This window comes from Onychostoma macrolepis, chromosome 01 (assembly GCF_012432095.1).
Source record: "Onychostoma macrolepis isolate SWU-2019 chromosome 01, ASM1243209v1, whole genome shotgun sequence".
In the NCBI taxonomy this organism is placed as follows: Eukaryota; Metazoa; Chordata; class Actinopteri; order Cypriniformes; family Cyprinidae; genus Onychostoma; species Onychostoma macrolepis.
The window spans coordinates 15,821,243-15,845,160 of record NC_081155.1 but is presented as its reverse complement, the minus strand read 5'-3'; the positions used below and the strand labels follow the sequence as shown (position 1 = coordinate 15,845,160).

Genomic DNA, 23,918 nt, shown 5'->3' with positions numbered 1-23,918 from the left:
TTGCTACATCAGCAAGCACAACTTAATGCACATGACATAGACATCGAACGACAATGCTTTATGTAAGCGTGTTCCTTCGCGCATGCGCAGTAAGTAGCGACGCACACCAAAAACTGCCATAAACAAAAGTGATTGAATTGATCACCGCGGAGTAGAACAGGTACGAGTTTTCTTTTAATCATGCATGCATTTAATTTCGTGATTTTATTAATTAGGCCGCTGTTTGTGTCACAGAATATGGCCTTATTTTCAGTTTCTTGTCCACTGCAGACACATCGCAGCAATGAGCAGCAGTAAAGTAGCTCTTGTCACTGGTGGAAATAAAGGCATCGGGTTCGCAATCGTGCGGGCAATGTGCAAGGATTTCGCCGGAGACGTGTACCTGACAGCTCGGGATGTCGGTCGAGGAACCGCAGCTGTGGACAGTCTGAGGAAGGAGGGGCTGGCACCGCTCTTTCACCGGCTGGACATCACCGACCCCGACAGCGTCCGCTCCGCGCGGGACTTCTTCACAGAGAAGTACGGCGGCCTCGACGTGCTGGTCAACAACGCTGGCATCGCCTTCAAGAGTAAATCATTTATTCTGGAATTAACACTGGTCTTCATCATTTAGGGGCCACACTTGAGATCCTCGACCGTCAAAATAGATAGAGAAAAAAACATACATTTGTTTTCTAACAAAATAAAGGAAAAAGTACAAAATAATAAATAATACGTATTATTGAAGCAGAATATAGTATATTTGTATTTTGTATTTCATGTTACTAGACAATATTCACTAAATTCTGCACTCAACTCAACTATTTGAAAATCTGGAATCTGAGGGTGCAAAAAAAATCAAAATATTGAGAAGATCGCCTTTAAAGTTGTCCAAATGAAGTTCTTAGCAATTCATATTACTAATCAAAAATTAAGTTTTGATATATTTATGGTAGGAAATTTACAAAATATCTTCATGGAACATTAACTTTGCTTAATATCCTAATGATTTTTGGCATAAAAGAAAAATCGATAATTTTGACCCATGTTGACCATGTTGACCCATATTGTTGGCTGTTGCTACAAATATACCCGTGCTACTTCTGACTTGGTTTTGTGGTCCAGGGTCACATATGTGTATTGCCTAGTTGCTTATAAGAATATTTTCATATGTAATTTCTTCATTTTATTAGGCTTGCATTTGTATATAAATATTTAAACATTATCAAAAAAAAAAACCTTGATTTTAGCTGATTTTTATATTGTACCCCTAAAAATGGCTCTATATTTAGTATGTTTTTGCATTTTCCATTAATTTCAAATGGTGGCATTTTCTAGTCACATCCATGCTTTTTGTGTTCATATAGCAAGTCCCACAAAATCAGAAAGTTTTGTACCATTCCGATAAAGTTAAGATAAATAAACAAATACAAAAGTAAATTTTTCTTTCTAAAATGACAAAAACAATGAGAAGTGTTAAAATGCTATTATAAATTCATCTACTGTGTTAAGTGTAATGAAAACAATGTTTGATTTCTTCATGGCAGTGGCAGACACGACCCCCTTTGGCATCCAAGCAGAGGTGACATTGAAGACTAATTTCTTTGCTACTAGAGATATGTGCAATGTGTTCCTGCCTATTATCAAACCAGGAGGTAAGTCATGTCGGTTATACCTTGCAGAACCTGCTTGTCTGGTGATTTTTGTCTTCTCTATTCTTCCCTCAAACACTCTCATCTCTTTCTAGGTCGGATGGTGAATGTCTCCAGCGTAATGGGCTCGGTGGCTTTAAGCCGCTGCAGTCCAGAACTCCAGGCCCGTTTCCGTAGCGATGACATTACAGAGGAAGAGCTAGATGGGCTGATGGAGCGATTCGTCCGTGACGCTCAGGAAGGGGTTCACGCAGAGCGAGGTTGGCCTAGCACTGCATATGGGGTCTCCAAAACTGGCCTCACAACCCTGACTAGAATCCTGGCTCGAAATCTGACAAAAGAGAGGCCTGGAGATGATATCCTATGCAATGCCTGCTGTCCAGGATGGGTCAGGACTGACATGGCTGGACCAAATGCAACCAAATCACCAGATGAGGGCGCCGTCACTCCAGTGTACTTGGCATTGCTGTCTCCTGGGGCAAAAGAGCCCCATGGGCAGTTTGTTTCAGAGAAGAAAGTGCAGCCATGGTGAGAGCTAGAAAGAGTAATCATGTATGTTTGTGTTGCAAAGCTGGAGTGACCCATCAAGATTTAGACAGGCTATTTCTAGAAAGTTTTGGGCTGAATTCAGACTGAGCCCTTGACAGAAGACTTCAGGTAATCCAAAAAGTTACACTGGGCATTGTGTACTTTATTTTTGTAAATATTACACAGAAAGCTTTAAAATTTGATCAAAGTTTTGGTGAATAGACAAACTTAATATCAGTTAACAACCAAAAATTATGTGGTCTTATAGTTCACCAAAAAAGTGGAAAATTGCAGAAAATGTACTTTAGCATTGCATCACTTACTCGCCAATAAATCCTCTGCAGTGAATGGGTGCCGTCATGATGAGAGTCCAACTGCTTTATGTTTGTTACAAACATGTAGCTTTTCAAGATGTTAATTGATGGAGTGGAGTCATGTGCATTACTTGTGAATTATTGTGATGTTTTTATCAGCTGTTTGGACTCTCATTCTGACGGCACCCATTTACTATAGAGGATCCTTTGGTGAGCAAGTGATGTAATGATAAATTTCTCCAAATTTGTTTTGATGAAGAAACAAACTCATCTACATTTTGGATGGCCTGAGGGTGAGTACATCTTTAGCAAATTTTCATAATTCGGTGAACTATACCTTTAAAATCGAGACCTATAGTTTAGAACTCATGCTTGTGTATGTGTTAATTATTTGGAGATGCAAAATGCACAAATACAATAATTAACCACATCAATTAATCCTAAATTAATAATTAATTTTAGTAAGTGGATTGTAACTTGTTAGGTTCAAACTGATGAGTGTTGTACCTATAAATAATACTGATAAAAATGTAATTAATCTGGAAAAGAAAACTGTGAATTACAAAAATAAAATTCCATGATTTTTCTCACCTAGTTGTATTGCTTCTTCTTGAAAAGCATTTGATGAATATGTCTGCAGATTGGAAGAAAGCACTGATTTGGAAGAGGCCACTGAATATCCATCATCCTCGCCATCTCTGAAGTACAGCATATACACTGATATTTAAAGTACTTGCTTAAATAATAGCCGCACTTCCAAGAAGAAAATAAAGAACATGTGTCAGGTTACACATTTGTGCCAGCGTTTATTGCTCACAACAATATGTGAGGAACTTCTTTAGAAGTCTCAGCGGGTGCATAGCTGGAGTGTGAGAGCAGGGTGTGTGCTATATCTGGACACAGACAGTTAAAGGACGTCAGTAAGTTAACAAACCCTTCTCTGCAGCTTTCTTCAATATCTAACAGATCTTTCAGCAAAAATGGCAAATGGAAAACGTGGCATTCCTCTGAGCACAGTAAGTAACATGCATTTATCAGTTTTGTTGTAGTTTATTATGTTCTCCTATGTTCTTCGGTTATTTTTTAGATTCAAATAGGTGAAAGAATGCAATAGTTTTGAGCTTGTATTTTTTTATGTTTTAGTTATTTTTTGTTTTTGCATTTTTTAAATTGCAATTTGATATATTTTGTTGTTGTTTTTTAAATCATTATAATATTTTACCTCAAAATCAAATTATGGACAAAATCCATAATTTAAAAATATATATAAATAGTAACACTGAAAAAAATTTGGTGTAGTCAAATAATTTAGACTCCAAAATTGCTTGTAAACTTCACAAATAATTACAAAGAAATGGCAAGTAACACATTGAAATAAACATGAAATGATGAAGTAGAAAGTCAAATGTACAGTAATCTTTATACTTATTTACAACTTTGAAAAATCAGTGTAGTAATCGCAAAATTCATGTTAAGTGATTAGCAAAATGCGTGCAATGACATGTTAATTGTAAATGAATTTCTTTTAGCATTTTTCCAATCAGCATGCTATTTTCTTTATGCAGATCAGTCCAAAATTTCTTCATGCTAATTCCACGAGTCACACTTGGCCATTTAGTGCTATAGCTGAGCTGATCGGTGAGTTCTCTAACCCTCTCTTATGTCAACTTATCTGATAAAACATGTTGAAATTTTGGGTTTCTCATTATGCTGTTGGCATATTTCGAAACAGTTCCTCAGATGTTTCAGTCAGATGAAATATTCTTTATTTTGTGAACTGTGAATTGTGTTGCAGATAATGCTTATGACCCAGATGTTCATGCCAGACAGATCTGGATAGACTGGACACGCATCAGAGGACTCGACTGCCTCTCGTTTATGGATAACGGGGAGGGTTTGACCAGAGCCAGACTACATAAGATGCTCAGGTACAAAGCACTACAGCCTGTCCATTCACTTAAGCTAATTTATTATTCATTTTAAGTAGAGCAAGTAAAACGTGTGTGAAATGGACTTGTAATTACTGGTTGCTATAATTGCGAGAGAATTAAGAACTCTTATTCAGTTAATTCAAGGGATTCACAGTGGTCTTATGTCATTAGCACTAAAAGCCTATAACATTAAACCAACACTGGAGTGCTGGGGCCCACTGCCAGAATAATTAAGGACACCTAATTGGCTTCTTGTAATCACTATACTTATCATGCTGTGAATGAATGCAGCTGCTTATTAGTGTAAACTTTCGACCAGGTTAGGTAATCTCTTAATGAAAGTATGATCAGATGTGTGATATACTGCTGTAGATGTACAGTTCAAAAGTTTTTGAAAGAAATCTCTTGTGTTCTCTAAGGCTGCATTTATGTGATCAAAATATTATTACAGTTAAAAATAATTGTTTTCCATATTAATATATTATGAAATATAATTTATTTCTTTCATGTCAAAGCTGAATTTTCAGCATTCATTACTCAAGTCTTAATTGTCACATGATCCTTCAGAAATCATTCTAATATGCTGATTTGCTGCTCAAGAAAAAATTATAATTATTATTGAAAACAGTTGTGCTGCTTAATATTTTTGTGAAAACCGTGATACATTATTTTCAGCATTTTTTGATAAAAAGAAAGTTTAATACAGTATTTATTTTGAAATAGAAATATTTTGTATAATTTTACTAGTCTTTACTGTCACTTTTGATCAATATAATCTTTTAAATGCTAGTATATGTAATGCATGTTAACAAATTTTCCTGATGTTTTTAAGCTTTGGTTTCAGTGAGAAGAAAGCAGCGAAATTTCACATTCCAGTTGGTGTGTACGGCAATGGGTTTAAATCAGGGTCCATGCGTCTGGGAAAAGATGCCATTGTTTTCACGAAGACCAGAGACGCCATGAGTGTGGGACTCCTGTCCCAGTCTTACCTTGAGGCCATCGGAGCACAGCGAGTCTTGGTGCCCATGATCACGTTTAGACGCGATGGACATAACCAGTAATCTTCTACAGCTTTCTTTTCAGTTTTATTAAAGCTTGTGAAAAGATCGTTGACTGTTTAAATTAGTATTTTTGTATATTGATGTATTTCTTAAGCTTTGACATAAACTGAATTCTTGACCTTTGACCTCACCAGTGTAGAGGATGGAGCCAGTCTGAGAGCGATCCTCACACACTCGCTCTTCAATTCAGAGAAAGAGCTGTTTGCAGAGCTTCGCGCCATCAGCGCAGCCGGACCCACAGGAACTCGTATCATAATCTGGAACCTTCGCACGTAAGCTCCGCTGGATACACGCAGAGTAAATAGATCAACCGATGGCTGATCTGATGCACACTATGGTGAAAAACTTTGATGTTAAAATATTTTTTTCTATTCAGAAAGAATTATATTGACCAAAAGTGTAACAGAATATTTCTATTTAAAATAATTGCTTGGAAACTTTCAGAGATGCCTCACAAAACTAAAATATTAAGCAGCACAACTGTTTTCAAAATGAATAAAAATAAGAAATGTGTCTTGAGTGACAAATCAGCTTATCAGAATGATTTCTAAAGGATCATGTGACACTGAAGACATGGAGTAATGATGCTGAAAATTCAGCTTCACCATCACAGGTGTAAATTACATTATATATTTCAATATTACTGTATTTTTTAATCCAATAAATGCAGCCTAATTGAGCTATGAAAGGCCTTTTTTTTGCCTCAGAATAAAAAAGAAAGTAATTGCGACTTTTTGTCACAATTATGAACATTTAAATGCAATTCTGAGTTTATATCACAATACATACTTTGTTTTTTGCAAGAAAAAAAGTCAGAATTGCAACATATTAACTCACAATTGCGAGTTTATAACTACATAGATATACACTTCAATAGACAGACAATTCTGAGAAGAAAATCTTAATTGTGAGATATAGACTCACAACGGTGAGGGAAAAAGTCAGAATTATGAGATATAAAGTTACAATTACCTTTTTTATTTTTAAAACAAAATAATTGCCAGATGTAAACTCAGAGCTGCCTGAAAAAAAGTCAGAATTATGAGGTAAAAATTTAGTTTTCTCCATGGTGGAAACGGACTTCTATCAAAAACATTAAAAAAATCTTACTGACCCCAAACTTTTGAACAGTAGTGTGTAAATTGTGTGTTTTTCAGGACCACAAATGGCGAGACTGAATTTGACTTTGACACAGATAAGTATGACATTCTGATCAGGGTGAACACCAGTGACAAGAGCAACATGACCCCAGAAAGTGAATACTCCTTACGGGTGAGCAAGAATGTGGCATGGAAATATATGTATGATATGCAATCATTAGTAGAAATCTACATTATCGTGTCTATGTTTTTATTAACAGAGGCAAATATGTCAACTGGAGGGGAGGGGATGAAAAACAAGACTGTTTGGTGGTGGGTTAGGAGGAATATTGATTCTTTATGTTTTTGTAATTGTAGGCATACTGTAGCATCTTATACCTGAAGCCTCGCATGCAAATCATTATTCGAGGGCAAAGAGTGAAGAGTCAGCTGATATCCAAAAGTCTGGCTCATATTGCGCAGGACAACTACAGACCCTCGTTCCTTGTATCCTTACAAAATATATTGTTTTTTGGAGTGCATACACATATAACATCATTACCGTCTCAGCATTTCTTAACTCGGGGCTCAGAACAAGCGTGTACGCATCACTTTCGGATACAACACCAAAAGCAAAGAGCATTATGGGATTATGATGTACCATAAGAACAGGCTAATAAAACCATATGTGAAAGTGAGCTGCCAATGTAAGGTAACCAGAAATGATTGCATGTTTCTTCTACTTCCTTTACCCATAAATTCAGTACTAAAAGCCTTGGTTTGCATTTATAACAGGCCGAAAGAAAAGGTGTGGGCGTTATTGGTGTTATAGAGTGCAATTTCCTTCAGCCCACTCACAACAAACAAGACTTTGATGACACCGATAAATACAGGTGCGCTGTTTATCACTCTACTGGTATTTACCCCAAATGATGCCCTTGGGTTACTTTGATGGAAAGGCACTATTTTGTACAGGAAGATCATGCACAACCTCAGCATAAAGCTGGAGGAGTATTGGAACGAAATCCGCTACAAACGAAAGAAAGAGGACCCAAAGTGCACAGTAGCAATAGAGGATGTGTTGTGAGTATCGCCGTCAATAACCTGTCAGTAACCAAAAAAAATCACAGGCTTTAAAGGACATTTGGAATAGTTCACTCAAAAATAAAAATCTATAATCTATCAAATTATTTATTCACCCTTATGTTGTTCCAATCCCCAACAGTGTTGGGGGTAACACATTACAAATAACACGAGTTACGTAATCAGATTTCTTTTAAAAGTAATTAGTAAAGTAATATATTACATTTAAATTTACAAGAAAATATCTAAGTCACTTTTTCAAATAAGTAACGAATGTTACTTTGTTTTCCCATTTATTTACTGACTGTTTCCATGTTGACAGAAATTGGGAGTGACATGCAGAGGCACTTACTTCAGCCTGAGGCTTATTCATTTCACTTTTGGTGTGTAAGGGGCTTTACAGTTTCAAAAATATAACTTTGGGGTTTTTTGTTATTAAAAAACAAATAAGCAAGCCCAGCCCAGGTGACAAAAAGTAAAGCAAAAGTAACATAATACATTACTTTCCATAAAAAGTAACTATGTAATGCAATTAGATGTAATGCGCAAAGAATATAGGACTCAACTTCTTGTTGCCATGGCAACTAACTGAAACAAAATATGTTTAAGTTGAAGTACTAATGGTGTGTGCACACCAAAAGAGAATATTCACATTCACAAATATTGCTCTCCTCCATTTGCTGATACAACCAGACGTGCCAAGCCGGTCGCGTCAATAAGCTTCTTCGCTGATTGGCTTGACTCAATCTATAATTTGGTGTTTTGTGTGCTTTCTGAAGCTTGAATGCTCCTGTCAGCATCCATTGTAAACCACATTTTTCAAAGTTTCTCCTTTTGTGTTCCTTGGATGAAAAAAGTCTAGGTTTTGGAAAAATATGAGGGTGAGGAATTGTTTTTTTCCCCCAGAATTTTCACTTTTAGCTGAACTATCCCTTTAATATTTCATAATCTTACCTGTGTCTTCTTCCGAAAGGAAAGTTCCAGATCAAGTGTGGGTTCAGTGTGACAGCTGCCTGAAGTGGAGGAGGCTTCCAGATGCCATCACTGAGCTGCCGGAAAAATGGTTCTGCAGCATGAACTATGACCCACAGTTCAGGTGACGGCAAACGAAATAGTTATGCCATGATATCATGAGTGAAGAGGAGGGGTTTGAGTGGGTCTGGGATATCTGAGAAGCCAAATATTTGCGTTCAACAGATGGAAAGAATAACTGTCATTGCTTCTAGGTCATTGGATTCAGTATTTTCAGTTGAGCCCCATACAATTTGAAGTTTTGTTTTGTTTTGTTATGCCTACCTCCTTGCTAGCTGTAGCAAATCAGCTCAAAAGGCAAATGTATATTAATAATTAAAATTAATTATGATTAATTACAATTATTTATATCGGCTGACAGTAATAACTGTAGCAGAATTAAATTGCCATCAACTGATCTGTTCGTCCAGCGAACATTCAGTGTAAGTTCATATCAACTCTAAGAAAGGATATTTCCGTGGCCACAGAAAATACTTTCCTATTAATGCATTAGAGCATGTAGCGAGGGTCAAAATCGTAAAGGGACATTAATTTGCAAGGCAGAACCAGAAACTCTTGTAATTGTGCACACAACTTTTATTAACTAAACGCTAACACACATAACGAATCTAAACAAAACGAACGAATAAACATACACTCACGCGTACATACAAAGTGGGAGCTAAAGTGGATGAATGAAGCCATTAGAGAAACCAGAGAATGCAGTTATGGACAGAGTCAGTTAACCGCTTGGGTAAAACCATTTATAACGAGATCTATAGCTTATACTAAACCTCTGTTTCGTTTAGTTAAATGTACGATACTTGCATTGCCTTGGTCGTTGAACGAGTGTCCGGATGCAGATGAAAGTTCTGATGGTTAGAAGGTTTGGTGGAGTTCTTCCGGGTTTGAAGGGTGATGAACTCCAAAAGATGTTATTCTGGCTCGGTGGTAATTGGGAGTTTCTTCCCAGGTAGAAAGTGAAAAAGAGCTAAGAAACATCAGCTGAGATCCGAGGATCTTCGGTTGAATGGAAAGACAAAGCCGCAAGGCCTGGCACAAAAACTTAAGGGTCCAGAAGAGTTCTAGCTTACATCCTCATCTTCTCAGAATCTAAAAGATTCGCAGACAGTATATGTTGGAGCCCACCGGGCATGCCCTCACCGGCTCAGGCTCTCCACATGGGCAGCAATCAGGAGATTTAGCAGAAGAGAGAGGCAGAACTGTGCGTGAGCCCTTTAAGGTCTGAGAAGAGTCACGCCTTTCAGGATGGGCTTGACCAATGAGAAAGGCTGAATTTCCAAAGTGGGAGTTTGGAAATACTGGGGGTTTTATGACCCTTTGTCTGAGAGCATGGTAATTTGCATATGAACTGGATTGGAAGTTGATATACACTATTAAACTATTAAAGATTCTTAGAACACTAATATGTTGCATAGGTATCAACATATAATATACACTCTCAATTAGATCATCTGGAGACAAATTGATAGAGACCAGACATGGTGTAAGTGAGGTGATCTATCATAAGCATGCATAAAACAGTATACAATACACAAAACCATATACAAGGAGGTAGAAATCGTACACAAAGACATGGGAATATGCATGATAGGAAAGTCATAGAAAAATTTGTCTATGAATTAATGAAAGAAGTCATTTCCTATAGCAGTATGTGTCGGTTTTAGAGAGGATTGAGTAGGGAGGAAGATTCTCTCTACATACTTTTAGGTCGTAAAGTTGATCTGGGGCCGGTTGCATAAAAGATTTAGACTACTCTTAAAAGTTAGTCATCTAATTTTGTTCTTTAAGACTGGTCAAAATTTTTTAAATTCAGTTACATTAAAACGTAGATTAGTCTAAGCTGAATCCAAAATATAAGACTGATTAACCCTTGGTTAACTGCTAGTTGGTCAAACTTGTTCTTAAGACATTGTCTTAATATAGAGGCTAAGTTTATGCAACTGGCCCCAGGTCTGGCTGAAACGTTCTGGTTGTCATGGTAACCGGGGGCCTGGAGTCATTCACAGACATACTGGCACCCAGTATGTATATTGGGTGAGGGGTCTGTATCTATTTGTTAATCTAACGACTAATTGATTTGTTGAATCTAATGAAAAATTGTGTGTCTGATTGGTCCAAATGCTACATGGCTTTCTCAACATTTGTATTGTTAGTTTTATTGTCACCTTACTCTGAGCTCCACACAGGAGCTGCTCGGTTGAGGAAGAACTAGAGGATGAGGAGGAAGATCAGAAGTCGTACCCTAAACCCTTTAAACGCCAGTAAGTTATACTGTCACTTTTACTGACTGTTTCATGACGTTAAGAATACCAGATCCTTTGATATTCAGCACAATCTGTATTTATTCAGGAGGAGAAATACAAAGAGTCTCCTTGAGGAGAACGTTCCAGATGTAAGAACATTTACAATTTACTCAACTACAGAACTAAGTAGCAAATGCTAATGAATCAACATTTGTAAAAGTGTCTTAATTTAATATTTTAACATTCATTAAACCATTGTAAACTGATCATTCACCAAAAATCAATTGCAGAATCTTGTGTTCTCCTTTCAGAGCACACAGACTCAAGAGCGACCAGCGTTAACAACCACTCAGGCACCCAGACATCCACCAACCTCTGTTATGTCTGGTAAAGATGCAATGCCACATAAAAGCTATACTAAAATAGCTTTGACCCACCTTACTGTGTGGTTTCAGAGGCTCTGATGTGGCTTTTGGTTGTGTTAATGAAGTGCCTCATTAGAGACCCCTGAAACTTTTTATGACAGTCAGTGTGTGTCTAGTTTTTTCCTCAGTCATTTTGGAGAATCAACACTGAAGGTCATATTTTGAAAAATACAAAATTTGAGAATGTGATGGTGGTTTTTTTGCATTTGGGTTAAGTATGTGAAAAAGAAACTTGTGTAAATGTACCTTTTCACATTTACTTGTTTAATTAAAAAAAATAAAAATAAAAATTTGAGGTCAATAAGATTTGTTAATGATTTTTGAATACGTCTCTTGTGCTCACCAAGATTGCATTTATTTGATCAAAAATACAGTTAAACAAGTAACATCAGTGTGACATGATCCTGGAGAACTCATTATAATATGCTTATTTGGTGCTCAAGAAACAGTATTTTAAACAGTTGCTTAATATTTTAGCGGAACTTTTTTTTTTAGTATTTTTATGACGAATTTCAAAAGAACAGCATTGTTTGAAATAGATGTCTATACTGTCAGTTTTGACCAGTTTAATGTATATTTTATTAAATGAAATTAATAATAAAATTAACAAATAAAATTCTTTCAATAAATAAATAAATAAATCAATAAATAATCTTATTGACCCCAAATGCTTGAATGGTAGTGTAACATGTTACTTTTAAATGTATATTAAATTCTTCTTTCAAAATCTCACACTTCATTCAAGCCTTAAAGGGATAGTCCACCCAAAAATCTAAATTCTGTCATCATTGACTCATCCACAGTGTCATTTCAAACCTGTTTGACTTTCTTCACTCTACAGAAGAAGATATTTTTAAGAATATTTCTACTGTTTTTGCCCCTACGATAAAAGTCAACAGCATTAAACTCCACCGACTTTCATTTTATGAACCAAAAAAACAAAAATTTTTAAAAATATACACACATCCACAGAGTAACACAATGCATAATTTAATCCATAATTTTGTAATGAGATGAGAGAATTTTCATTTTTAGGTGAACTATTCCTTTAGGTATTAATTTCATGTTGCACTACCATATATTTTGAAAGATCATTTTATTAATTTATTTTCATAGGACTGTCTTTAGCTGAGAAGTCTCCATTGCCCCTCATTAACCTGACTGCTGTCTCCAACTCTCTAAGAAGGTAGGAATAATATAACTGGTGTTTGTTCATATGTATTTCTATAGAAACATGTTTCATATAACCTTTATTAAGATTTTTTTATGTTTTATTTCACTATTTCTAGAGCAAAACAGAAGTTTTTTGCCATAGAAACACAGATGGAGGTGACGCCATCCTTTCCTGTCCCCTCTCTCACCCCACCACAGGAGCGCTCCTCTCAGACTCACTGGCCTGCTTTGAATGAGGAGAGAAAGCCTCTCACTCAATCCGACACACTCGTGAGCAAAGCCGTGTGCAGCATGATGGAAGGAACTGAGTCGCATCAGGGGCCCGCCGCTGAAGAAGAGACATGTGAAAGAGATGCATCATCTGGGACAGGGGGGGAATACAGCTCAACTGCGGAGCAGATAATTGAATTGCCCCTGAAAAATGAGAAGAAAAGGGTGGTGCATCATGAAGGTCATGTTGATGATGAAGAAGAGCAGGAGGAAGAGGAATGTAACTTGGCAGAGGTGCAACAGTGGCAGGATGAGCTAATGGAGCTGATGAACGAGACGGCGGAGGACAAAGACACGTGCCTTCAGGAAATAGAGGTGCTTAGAGAGCACAGCGCCGCCCTGGAGGACGAAAGGAACCAGCTCATCAGCAGGGTAGGAGGCAGAGGGGATCGATTTGAGCTGTGGGACATTTGTTTGTAAGACGTTTCTTGCCACTACTCTCTACTCTCAATTATTATTAGAAGTTATGATAATAACACTTTACAATAAGGTCTCATTTGTTAACATTAGTTAATGCATTAGTTAACATGAAGTAACTACAAACAATATATGTGAACAATACTGTATATATAAAGCATTTATTAACCTTTGTTAATGTTAGAAAAATACAATTATCCATTGTTTGTTTATGTTAGTTCATAGTGCATTAATGTAACAGATACAATTGTATAATTTTTAAATGGTCTTTTATTATATATTTTTTAATTTTAGTTTAAAGTTTAGTAAATTTATAATGCGATTTTGTAATTTTTCAAATATTAGTATTTAGGTTTAATTTATTTTTATTTTTAAAATTATTTTATTATGTGCTTTTGTCATTTTTTTTTAAAAAAGAATATTACTCTTTAGGTTTAATTTATTTTCTGTTTACAGTAGATTTAATTTAAGAATTATTTTATTTTTATGGTGTGCACGCCAAAAGCGAATTTAATTATTTGCGGGAGTCGATTACATACATAGTTAATGCAAAGACGCGAATGACCCGAATTGGGCGTCACGATTAACGCGAACATGCGATATTCGCCTTAAGGTCATTGCACACTGAGTCCGAAATTTTCGTCCGAATTTTTCGCACGTTAAAAATAAATACGACCTCACGTTGTGTCAATCCCGTCCGTCATAAAAAAAAATTTCTGTGTTTTCGCATCCGTAACAAGCATTTTGATAGGAAATTATGACAAATACGAAAAAAAAATAAAAAACATACAAAAATTTTGGACGCAAGGACCTTTAATTGCGTTTTCTGCACAAATTGACAAATTTCATCTCAAGCGGGAAATTCGCATGCCGATCAGCAAAAAGCTTATTGACGCGACCGGTTTGGCACGTCCGGTTGTATCAGAAATTGGAGGAGAGCAATATTCGTGAATGTGAATATTCTCTTTTGGTGTGCACACACCATTAGTACTTCAATTTAAACATATTTTGTTTCAGTTAGTTGCCGTGGCAACAAGAAGTTTTTTTATTTTTTTATTTTCATTTAATGTTTATATTTTATTTCCGCTTTATGTCAGTTAACAAAAACTATTTTAGTAGCTTTAGTTTTAGGTGTTAATAGCAACACTGTTTAGGGTCGGATATGTTGACATTTGACCATTAAGCAACTATTTAAACATGTTTGAATAAAAAGTATTAAACTGTGTCTGTGTTGTGTCTAGCTGGAGAGTGCAGAAGAAGAGAAGAGCAGGCTTTCTGCCCTGTGCCGTCAGCTGAGTAGTCAACTGTCAGAGCTCAGGGAACACAGCCAGAGAGGAAAGGAAGAGAAAGACGACAGCTCCAAACTGAGGACGCTGCGTCTAAACCTGAGTCGTCTGCTGGTGTCTTTCATTCCCTCTCTTCATCTTGAGCATGTGGACTACAACAGTGATGTCATAGATACCATCCTCACCCAGGTTCTAGAACACATCACTTAGAATGCTTTCTCTGAGGTTAGGAGTCTCACTGAAGAAGGAAATGACTAAACTTTCGTATATACACTTACAATCTCTTGTGTTAGCGTAAAATGGCCCTGCTAAAAAAAAACAATAGAAGCCCAATAGAAACCATCACAGAAATTCCAGTGATTTCCATTAAAATACCATTATAAACCATTAGCTTTTTCCAGTAAAACCATTACAAAATTCCTTTTTATAGTGTGTTTTGGGCATTTTTCCAATAGGATTTAACATCCCACCAATAGAATCCATCACATATCAGTAGACACCATTATGGTTTCCATTAAAACCAATACAATTCCCATTATAACCATTAAAACCATTACATTTTCTATTGTGTTTTGGGCAGGGTTCTATTGTTTTTTTCAGCAGGGGGTTTTCATTGTTATAACCGGGTGAACATATTACAGTTTCTAATATACTTTGTCATATATATTTTTTTTTTTTTAATTTTAGATAGACTTATATCAGTATAGCAGGAGAAATCACTCAGTAAGACTGCTATGGGAATGGAAGTCTTCCTTTCAGTCAAAAGAGTCTTTTTGAAAAAGGCTTTGCTTGTTTTTTGTTTTGTTTTGTTTTTTTACTAGCATTAGCTGGGCTAGCTAATGTGAATGTAAAGGAGTTTTTCAGAGTAATTTGAGCTAAAGAAACCAAATGTTATGACAAAATGTGTCATTGTGACATTCTGTCTCTCCCCAATCAGGTACATAGAAGCTGTATTTGCATGCCTAGAAAATAGCACAACCAAGATGGCCGCTGATTGAACTGACCTGCTCCAATAAAGACTTAATTTGTTCACATTCAGGTACTAGATGTTCATTTATCATAGATTTAATGAAGTTCTTTTCCACTATGACCTCTAATTATATCTTGCTCCTTACACACATATCGGTCTTCCTCCTCTTCCTATCTTATTTCTGACCTCAACACATACCCATCTACCACTTAACCTGTCACTCTCACTGTTAATCAAATCTCCTTTTAAAGACATCCTCCAATAAATACATAATAAAGGTACACTGTGAACTCAGCAGTGACCTATCGACTTACATCCATTTGCGCTGAAAGTAAAACCTATAGATATGACCTAATCATTGAAAGGCCTATTTATTTTTACCATCACAGTCAGTTCTTCTGCCAGGGAGGGAATAAGTTAAAAAAAATAAATGAATACCCCTATATCATAATTTGATGACATTTTCTCACTCAGTCCCATATGTACTGATTTGCCAGTGCCATACAGAATGACCGGCACTGTTCATTGTAAACTGTATTTTGTATTTGTATTTGTATTTTTTAAAAGAAATGAATATTTTTATACTTCAAGGATGCATTAAACTAATCAGAAATTACAGTAAATACATATATAATGTAACCACAAATTTCCATTTCACATAAACACTGTTCTTTTGAACTTTTTATTTATTGAAGAGTCCTGAAAATCAGGGTTTCCACAAAAATATTAAGCAGTACTACTGTTTTCAATACTGATAATCATAAGAAATGTTTCTTGAGCACCAAATCAGCATATCAGAATGATTTCTGAAGGAAACTGAATGTGACATTGAAGACTGGAGTAATGATGCTGAAAATTCAGCTTTGCCATAATGGGAATAAATTACATTTTAAAATGCATTAAAATAGAAAACTACGGAGCCCCTAAAGGGACATTTGCAAAAAAAAAAAAAAGAAGACTTTCGCGTGCGCACTAGAAACGTTTCGCGTGAGAACGAGAAACGTTTTTGAGCTCATGTGTTACAGTTTCCGGTTCTGCCATCTTACAAAGAAGAAAACAAGAGCGTGCATGCGCATTAATTATCCTAATTGAGATCTATTTTGGCCTTCAATACTAGAACATTGTTTCTGTTCTTGCATTCGGATACAGATAAATCATCACTGAATTGCATAAGAACAGCTTTTTCCCTCAGGCTATATTCCACCTGAAAAATACATAGCCTAACATCTCAGGACTGTCCATCTGTACATAACTTCTCAAAACTTTTCATCTGTAAAATAGCACATTCATAATTCTTTCTATTTTCTCTATATTTTGTACATAACCTCCTAAAACATTTACACATTCATAATTCTATTTTATCTATATTTTTATTACCGTATGTTATTATTTTTAAATGTATTGTCTATTCTGTTTATTATTAGCCTTATATTTCATTCTATTACCTTAAATTATATGCATGACTACACTCTCTCTGTACTTTCTCCACTGGATGCTCCTGTACCAAGACGAATTTCTTGTGTTTTTGTGTGTGTAAACACACTTGACAATAAAGCTCTTTCTGATTCTGACATTTAAAATGCATTTTGAGGTCTAGAAGCGATTGGTAGCTACAGTATAAAAGCTCAGATTTAATATTAAAAATAATATTTTTATGTAACAAATAGGCTATAAATTATGATTTACTATGTTGTGCACAAAGTAACACACCAAGCAAAATCCTTTTTATTCCTGTTTCTATAAAAGTACCAAGATGTATCGTACAGCTCCGGGTATCCACTTACAGCGACGATGATTTTGTCCTCCATTGTTGTTTCGGATTTCTGCCTCCCTCGCTACGTCGTAATCACGTCACTACTAGAGCAAGCTCCTGATTGGTTAACGCGGCGCGAATTTTCGCCAAAGTTCAGATTTGTCAACTCGCGCGAATCACGCGTTAAGCGTGTCAAACGCCCAAAACGCTCAATTCGCGCCGCAGAATGTCTATTCGCGTCTTTGCATTGACTTAACATGTAAATCACTCGCGCTTAACGCTTCATTCGCGTCTGGTGTAAACGCACCTTGAGGGAAAAAGCTGTTCTTATGCCGTTCAGTGATGATTTATCTGTGTCCGAATGCAAGAACAGAAACAATGTTTTTGTACTGAAGGCCAAAATAGATCTCAATTAGGGTAATTCATGCGCATGCATGCTCTTGTTTTCTTCTTTGTAAGATGGCAGAAGTGAAGCAACTGGAAACTGTAACGCTTGGGCTCAAAAAGTTTCTCGTGCGCACGCAATAGTTTCTTGTTCTCACGCGAAACATTTCTCGTGGGCACGCGAAAGTCTTTTTATTTTTTGCAAATGTCCCTTTAGGGGCTCAGCAGAAAACAGTTATTTTAAATTGTAATAATATTTCACAATATTACTGTAGTTTTGATCAAACAAATGCTGCCTTGGTGAGCAAAAGTCTCACCAACCTCAAACTTTTGAACAGTAGTGTACATATTTATGTATGTCTGTATGTCTGTCTGTCTGTCTGTCTTTATTTTATTTATTTTTTTTCTGAATCTTAATACAACACCCTAACAGGCATAACTGTCCCAGCAGATGTCAATTTTTCAGACTACTTACCTACTAGCTGATGGAGAGGCCGAATTTCATGCAACACCTGTCAGTGTTATAAATGGACGACTCTTGGGAATCTTACGTGACTGTCTTATTGCAACCAGGCTCATTAAATGCCTAAGGTTACCAAAATATTACACTGGCCCTGCCAGGGCATAACAAGAGTCAGATGTAATCTCTTGGAGGGCAGAGGGACGGCTGTGTCATGGCCTGGTTAATACTGTGATTTGAAGGAGTAGTTCACATAAAAGTCATCATTAACTCGCCCTCATATTGTTCCTAAGCTGCATGACTTTCTTCCTTCTAGGTAAGAATAGAATCTAGGGCTGTCAAGCTCCAAAATGACAAAGAAGAACCATAAAAGTTGGTCTCATAAGTAGTACATATGACTCATGCATTATATTCTGAAGCCAAACAACAAAATAGGCCAAAAATAAAGCCATTATTCACTAAAAATCTTGCCATAGCTCACCTTGAGAGTTCATAGGAGAATTAATAATGTCTAGTTTGATAATGAATTCTTTTTTGAGGTGGAGCTTTTCTGTGAATCGTTTGATCTAATTCACAAAACCAGCATGAGTCGGTTTTATAGGGCTTGAGTTGTATGGTCTACTTTTATTCTACTTTTACAGTGATTTTTGAAGCTTGAAATCTCCAGGCTGAGCTCGTATCTAGTACACACTCTTTGGTATCTGTCAAAATCCTTTTTCTTCTGGATGCCGCAGTCATGTGGGGTCATGAGGTCCAGGCCTGTGCCAGATTTGATGTCGTGTTATTCAATCTCTTCTACCAAGATCTCTGCTTGGACCATCAAAATCAAACTGGTAAGGAGTAAAATATTATGGTGAAGTTTGTACATTTTTAAAAGTAAGGGAAAAAAAGACTCGGAAGTAAAAAGTTCCTTTGAATCTAATTGGAACCTTCATGTAGTGTTTTATCTGAACCAATCTGGAATTATTTGGAATGTTTTGACATTCAGTACACTTCTCACTTTTGTTTTCTGCAGAATTTTAGTGGAGGTCAATATGAAATAGCCTTGAAAAATCCTGGTCGCCAGACTCGTCACTGTCACACCAGGACCGGAGGTCAGACAATTTTTTTCTTCTGCAAAATTAGAATGGTCCGTTTCTTACAAATTCAGTGTTTTGTATTAAGTAGTATCCTGAGGGTTATGCGATTCTCTTCGATCTTTACCCCCTCTGAATATTGCATGTTGATTTATGGCCCACAAGCTGAGCCAGATCCAGGTCTCAAAATGGATTTTAACGGAGTCGCATTAGTGGAGTTATTCAAGATTAGGGCTTATCAGCCAGCTCAAATTTACTCCGCGCTTCACATCAATCCATCTCAACTTGTACTAGGCCTGTGAGAGTGGTATATAAGGAGGTGTTGAGAATACAGACAATTTTCAGTTTTCTGCTTCACGGTGTTCTTGTCATCATCTCTTTTCTGGAAAACTATCAGTAAAGTTGGCATGTAGCTTAATTTTATTCAAGATAATTTAACACAGTTTAGCTGTCTTAAAACAATGATTCATTCAAGTGTGCCCTTCAAAAAGATAGGAAGTAAATTAGTCCCTGTGTAAGCAAGATTGCATTGACAATGGTAGTATGTGAGTAAATTGTGACCTAAAATTGATGTTGTTGATCTACCCTAATGCATTTCCTCAAATGTCCACAAGGGGACGCTCAGTCTTCAGTACAGCTATCAAACAGTTTTATCTTACATATTTCAGCTAATGAAGCAAAATGCACAAGAATATGCATGCTCTGTCTGGATAATACAAGAAAACATTAATTATTTAAATTATGGTCAAATTAGGGTACCAAAGCAACAAAAAGCAACAGAACCACAAGAATCAGTGTGCAGTTATTAAATAATTTATTCATAAGAGACTGTATCAGTACTGATGATAGTGAGCAGCTCCTTTAGGACAGTGTTAATTCTTTCCAAACCCGAGCATCATTTTCCTCCTCCTTTAGATGCCATCAAGTGATTACACTTCTGTAGCCTTTATATAATGTTTAAATAACACGTAGGGCTGCGTTAGGGAACGTTTTTGTGCCCTTCCTGGTCCCCTTAAGCACTAGCAGCATCACTAGGGAGTGAGAACATGATTGAATTTTTGCCGTACGGTCACGTCACAGCTCTGAAGTCGTAATGAGGACAAAACGGGCCACATATTTGCCTCCCGTCTCATATCTGGCTCAGTGTTTCTGATCTGCTCATGTCTCAACTTGAAAAACCAGTGGAGAGATAGATAGAGAGAGCAAGTGAGAGGCTGGGGCTAGTTGTCACAATAGAATGTCCCTTTAACAGCCTTATTATATATGTATAGAAATATATATATATATATATATATATATATATATATATATATATATATATATATATATATATATATATATATTATAAAACTCGAAGACAATTCATGAAACAGCCAAAAAGAAAAATCAACACTTTTATTCAGCAAGGATGCATTAAATTGATCAAAAGTGGCAATATTTCAAATAAATGCTGTTCTTTTGAACCTTCTATTCATCAAAGAATCCTGGAAAAATTTATCACTGTTTCCAAAAAAATAAATAAGCAGCACAACTGTTTTCAACGTTGATAATAATAAAGAATGTTTTTTGAGCAGCAGATTAGCATACAAGAATGATTTCTGAAGGATCATGTGACACTGAAGACTGGAGTAATGATGCTGAAATTTCAGCTTTGCATCACAGGAATAGATTGCATTTCAAAATACATTAAAATAGAAAGCAATTATTTGAAACTGTAATAAAATTTCACAGTATTACGGGTTTTACTATATTTTTAATCAAACGAATGCTGCTTCAGTGAGCATAAGATTCTTCTTTCAAAAACATGAAAAGATCTGACCCCAATTTTTTGAACAGTGGTGTATAAGGTGTTATTCTAGCCAACAGACTGGATCAGATTCTGTTCAGATATTTGTGTTTTAGCATGAAATTGCACTTTTGTCCCTATATACTGAGATATATCCCTTCTGACAACTTCTCTGTGTAACAAGTCTCCCATATCTGACACCACAAGTCAAGGTGGTATAAAACTAGAAACTTTGTCCTCTGGGGCCGTATTAAAGAATCATGTTAACTGTAAAATCCTATCTTATCTGTTCAGTTACCATGGCGATTTGAGTTAGAACTTGTCAGATCTTAACTTAAGATAGGAAGTATCTGCAATACAGCCCCTGATCTACAGTAATTCTGTGACGGCAGTCCAGAACGAGAGCTATTATTGCTTCATCCAGACAAAATTCAACTACCTTAATAGATGGAAAATTTGAGATGGTAAAAGTTGCTCTTTGATGCAAGATTTCTGTCAAAAGAAGGTCAAGCTGGTCCAATATGAGCACTAAGGATCATTACATCATCTCACATCTAGGATACAATGAGTTGGAAATGGCTTCAGCTCTTTCAAATATCTGAAACATCTTGTAGTCAATTTACCCTTGAAGAGTTTAAACTAGGTTTTGAGGATGAGTGCAGGAAACACTAAATCAAAAATCAACTGCACTTAATCAGTATTTTTGTCTAAACATCATTAAACAAGATACTTTTTTTTTCTTTTTGATAAGTTATATTTTGTAAGATGTTGCGATAAAACTTGTATTTTTCTTACCCCATTTGCTATTTTTTTTGTGCCGGGTAACAATTAATCGCGATTAATCGCATCCAAAATAAAAGTTTTTTCTATGTATAATGCATGTGTGTACTGTGTAAATTTATTATGTGTGTATATATATATATATATATATATATATATATAAGACACACATACAGTATATATTTTGAAAATATTTACATGTATATATTTGCATTCATATTATATATATATAAATATGTTTAATATATGAACATAACATGTTTTTCTTAAATATGTACATGCATGTGTGTGTATTTATATATACATAATCAATATACGCAGTACACACACACATATATTATGTACACAAAAACTTTTATTTTGGATGCGATTAATCACGATTAATCGTTGCCCAGCACAACTTGTTTTAAACTTCGCTCAATTTAGTTCAGATTCATGCTTAAAACAAGTAAAAAAGATACATTGCATGACATCTTTTAAGAGTGTTTACATATTTGAATAGAAAATAATTTTGTATAGTTTTAGTTTTGTAAGGAGACAAAGAATAGGGAATAAGACACTCCGTATCTGAAATTATACTTGAACATTATCGAATATTCTTGCCTCGTATCTCCTTGAAGCAGTGCACGTTCTTTCCAAGGCTCCTCTGATATGCGTAGACATATGCCATGGCATTGCCCCCCCTTGACTTCAGTGCTGGACATGGTGTCCCAGCATCCAGAATGAAACAGCATGTTATCGTAGAGAGCAGGAGAACGCCTGCTGATGCATCTGCCATCCCATGTGTGTCCCGCACCCAGAGCCATCCAGCGTCTCCTGCATTTCCCCTTCAGGCTGTGGAGTTCTGCTGATGGCATGTTAGCGATCATCCCGGCCAGCATGAGGTCTCACAGCGTCGTCTGGACACTGTCCAAATGTGCAGTGGCCTGTAATGTAGTGGAATGTGATTGGATACAATTGCCTCGATTGTCTAAATGACAGCTAGAAACTGCCTCATTTTGAGCTTACTCTGTCCAGTAAATCAGATTTGCCCTAAACACTGATGACTGGCCCGGTTGGTATCATTTATTACAGATTAACGTTAAGATTAACATAATGTTGTTTTTTTGTGGGTGTTAGTGTGTCATTAAATTAAGAAGAATAACATAGTTTTGACTTCTTTTGGAGAACATTTATAATTGTGTTCATTGATTTAGGAAAAAATTATCTCTTATTTATTTGCTCAAAAATGCAGTAATGTGAAATATCATTACAATTTAAAATAACTGTTATCTATTTTTAAATGTTTTAAAATGTAGTTTATTTCTGTGATTCAAAGCTGAATCAGTCTTCAGTGTCACACGATTCTTTTAGAAATCCTTTTAATATGCTGATTTGCTGCTTTAAAAAAAACATTTCTTATAATCCTCAATGTTGAAAACAGTTGTGCTGCTTATTATTTATATTGCAAAATACAAATACTGTCACTTTTGATCAACTGAATGCATCCTTGCTGATTAAAAGTACTAATTTCTTTAAAAAAACTTTTGAACATTAGTGAAGCTGAACGGTTAAGAGATTTTAATATGAAAATAACAGAAAATGTACGTGCTTATGATTGACTTATGCAATAAAGCTCAATTTGGATTGACTCAAGATCAGTTTCAATGCAGCTGTTTGGTGTGGAATCATCTTAAAGTGTAGTGAAACTGATTCAGGAACAGTGCACAAAGTCTCGATGGGATAGAATTGTGGCTCAAAACCAAAAAGCCAGTTTGCTTTTCATAAACAACTTTAATTGCTTTGACGATATTGCCGTTTGCGGTAGCTGAGATTGTTGAAATCGTAAACACGCTCATTACAAACCTCCAAGGTTTCTTTTAATAGCCTGGTCCTTTATGATAATCTACAGTGTATTTTTCCACATACCAGCCTATAAATCCACCACCATTCATTGATGCTGGGAATACTATCATAGGGGCGATAGGATTACTTTCGACTATTGTTTTGACATTACACCCACAACGAGGAAGTTTTCACACATTTACAGCTATTTATTAAGTAACGACTACGAGTAAATATGTGTAATGTGACATTTTCATCACTAGTACATGCACAGGAAGGTAAATGCGAGAATGAGACCCTCCCCCCGCAGCCCGCAATAGTTCAGCTCAATCACAGGCAGCTCAATTCTCAATGGAAGCCCGTCCTGTGGCTCCGCCCCCTCCTGCCGTCCTCCACACCAGCAACCAGC

General features: G+C 36.1%; 2 protein-coding genes across 7 annotated transcripts; both read left to right on the top strand.

The window, feature by feature from the left end:
- The first annotated feature begins 15 nt into the window (after positions 1 to 15).
- On the top strand, positions 16 to 3,063 carry cbr1 (carbonyl reductase 1). The gene is made up of 4 exons (XM_058784833.1): positions 16 to 160; positions 271 to 569; positions 1,527 to 1,634; positions 1,727 to 3,063. The coding sequence occupies exons 2-4, from the start codon at positions 284 to 286 to the stop codon at positions 2,161 to 2,163; spliced, it is 831 nt and encodes a 276-aa protein (XP_058640816.1). The 5' UTR covers positions 16 to 160; positions 271 to 283; the 3' UTR covers positions 2,164 to 3,063.
- Positions 3,064 to 3,164: 101 nt separating this feature from the next.
- morc3b (MORC family CW-type zinc finger 3b) lies at positions 3,165 to 18,770 on the top strand. Of its 6 annotated transcripts, none has more exons than XR_009272480.1 (19): positions 3,165 to 3,489; positions 4,039 to 4,111; positions 4,269 to 4,401; positions 5,237 to 5,461; positions 5,600 to 5,737; positions 6,623 to 6,737; positions 6,923 to 7,051; positions 7,137 to 7,256; positions 7,340 to 7,437; positions 7,520 to 7,627; positions 8,601 to 8,723; positions 10,849 to 10,923; positions 11,012 to 11,054; positions 11,217 to 11,292; positions 12,447 to 12,516; positions 12,620 to 13,145; positions 14,432 to 14,665; positions 15,414 to 15,515; positions 18,685 to 18,770. XR_009272480.1 is itself a non-coding variant. In XM_058784760.1 (18 exons), the coding sequence occupies exons 1-18, from the start codon at positions 3,454 to 3,456 to the stop codon at positions 15,447 to 15,449; spliced, it is 2,358 nt and encodes a 785-aa protein (XP_058640743.1). In that variant the 5' UTR covers positions 3,165 to 3,453; the 3' UTR covers positions 15,450 to 15,606. The 6 variants fall into 6 exon arrangements, 2 of the variants coding, with proteins under 2 accessions (XP_058640743.1, XP_058640755.1); XR_009272486.1 differs by having other exon boundaries at positions 14,432 to 14,701; positions 18,685 to 18,701; XR_009272487.1 differs by having other exon boundaries at positions 3,368 to 3,489; positions 4,044 to 4,111.
- Positions 18,771 to 23,918: the final 5,148 nt, after the last annotated feature.

What these genes read in the sequence shown, in the direction of transcription:
- cbr1 (XM_058784833.1), top strand. Translation starts at nt 284, where the DNA reads ATGAGCAGCAGTAAAGTAGCTCTTGTCACTGGTGGAAATAAAGGCATC. An exon ending in CGCTGGCATCGCCTTCAAGA is followed by an intron (nt 570 to 1,526) that starts GTAAATCATTTA and finishes TCTTCATGGCAG; the next exon opens with TGGCAGACACGACCCCCTTT. An exon ending in GCCTATTATCAAACCAGGAG is followed by an intron (nt 1,635 to 1,726) that starts GTAAGTCATGTC and finishes ATCTCTTTCTAG; the next exon opens with GTCGGATGGTGAATGTCTCC.
- morc3b (XM_058784760.1), top strand. Translation starts at nt 3,454, where the DNA reads ATGGCAAATGGAAAACGTGGCATTCCTCTGAGCACA. An exon ending in GTGGCATTCCTCTGAGCACA is followed by an intron (nt 3,490 to 4,038) that starts GTAAGTAACATG and finishes TTCTTTATGCAG; the next exon opens with ATCAGTCCAAAATTTCTTCA. An exon ending in TAGATACCATCCTCACCCAG is followed by an intron (nt 14,666 to 15,413) that starts GTTCTAGAACAC and finishes CTCCCCAATCAG; the next exon opens with GTACATAGAAGCTGTATTTG.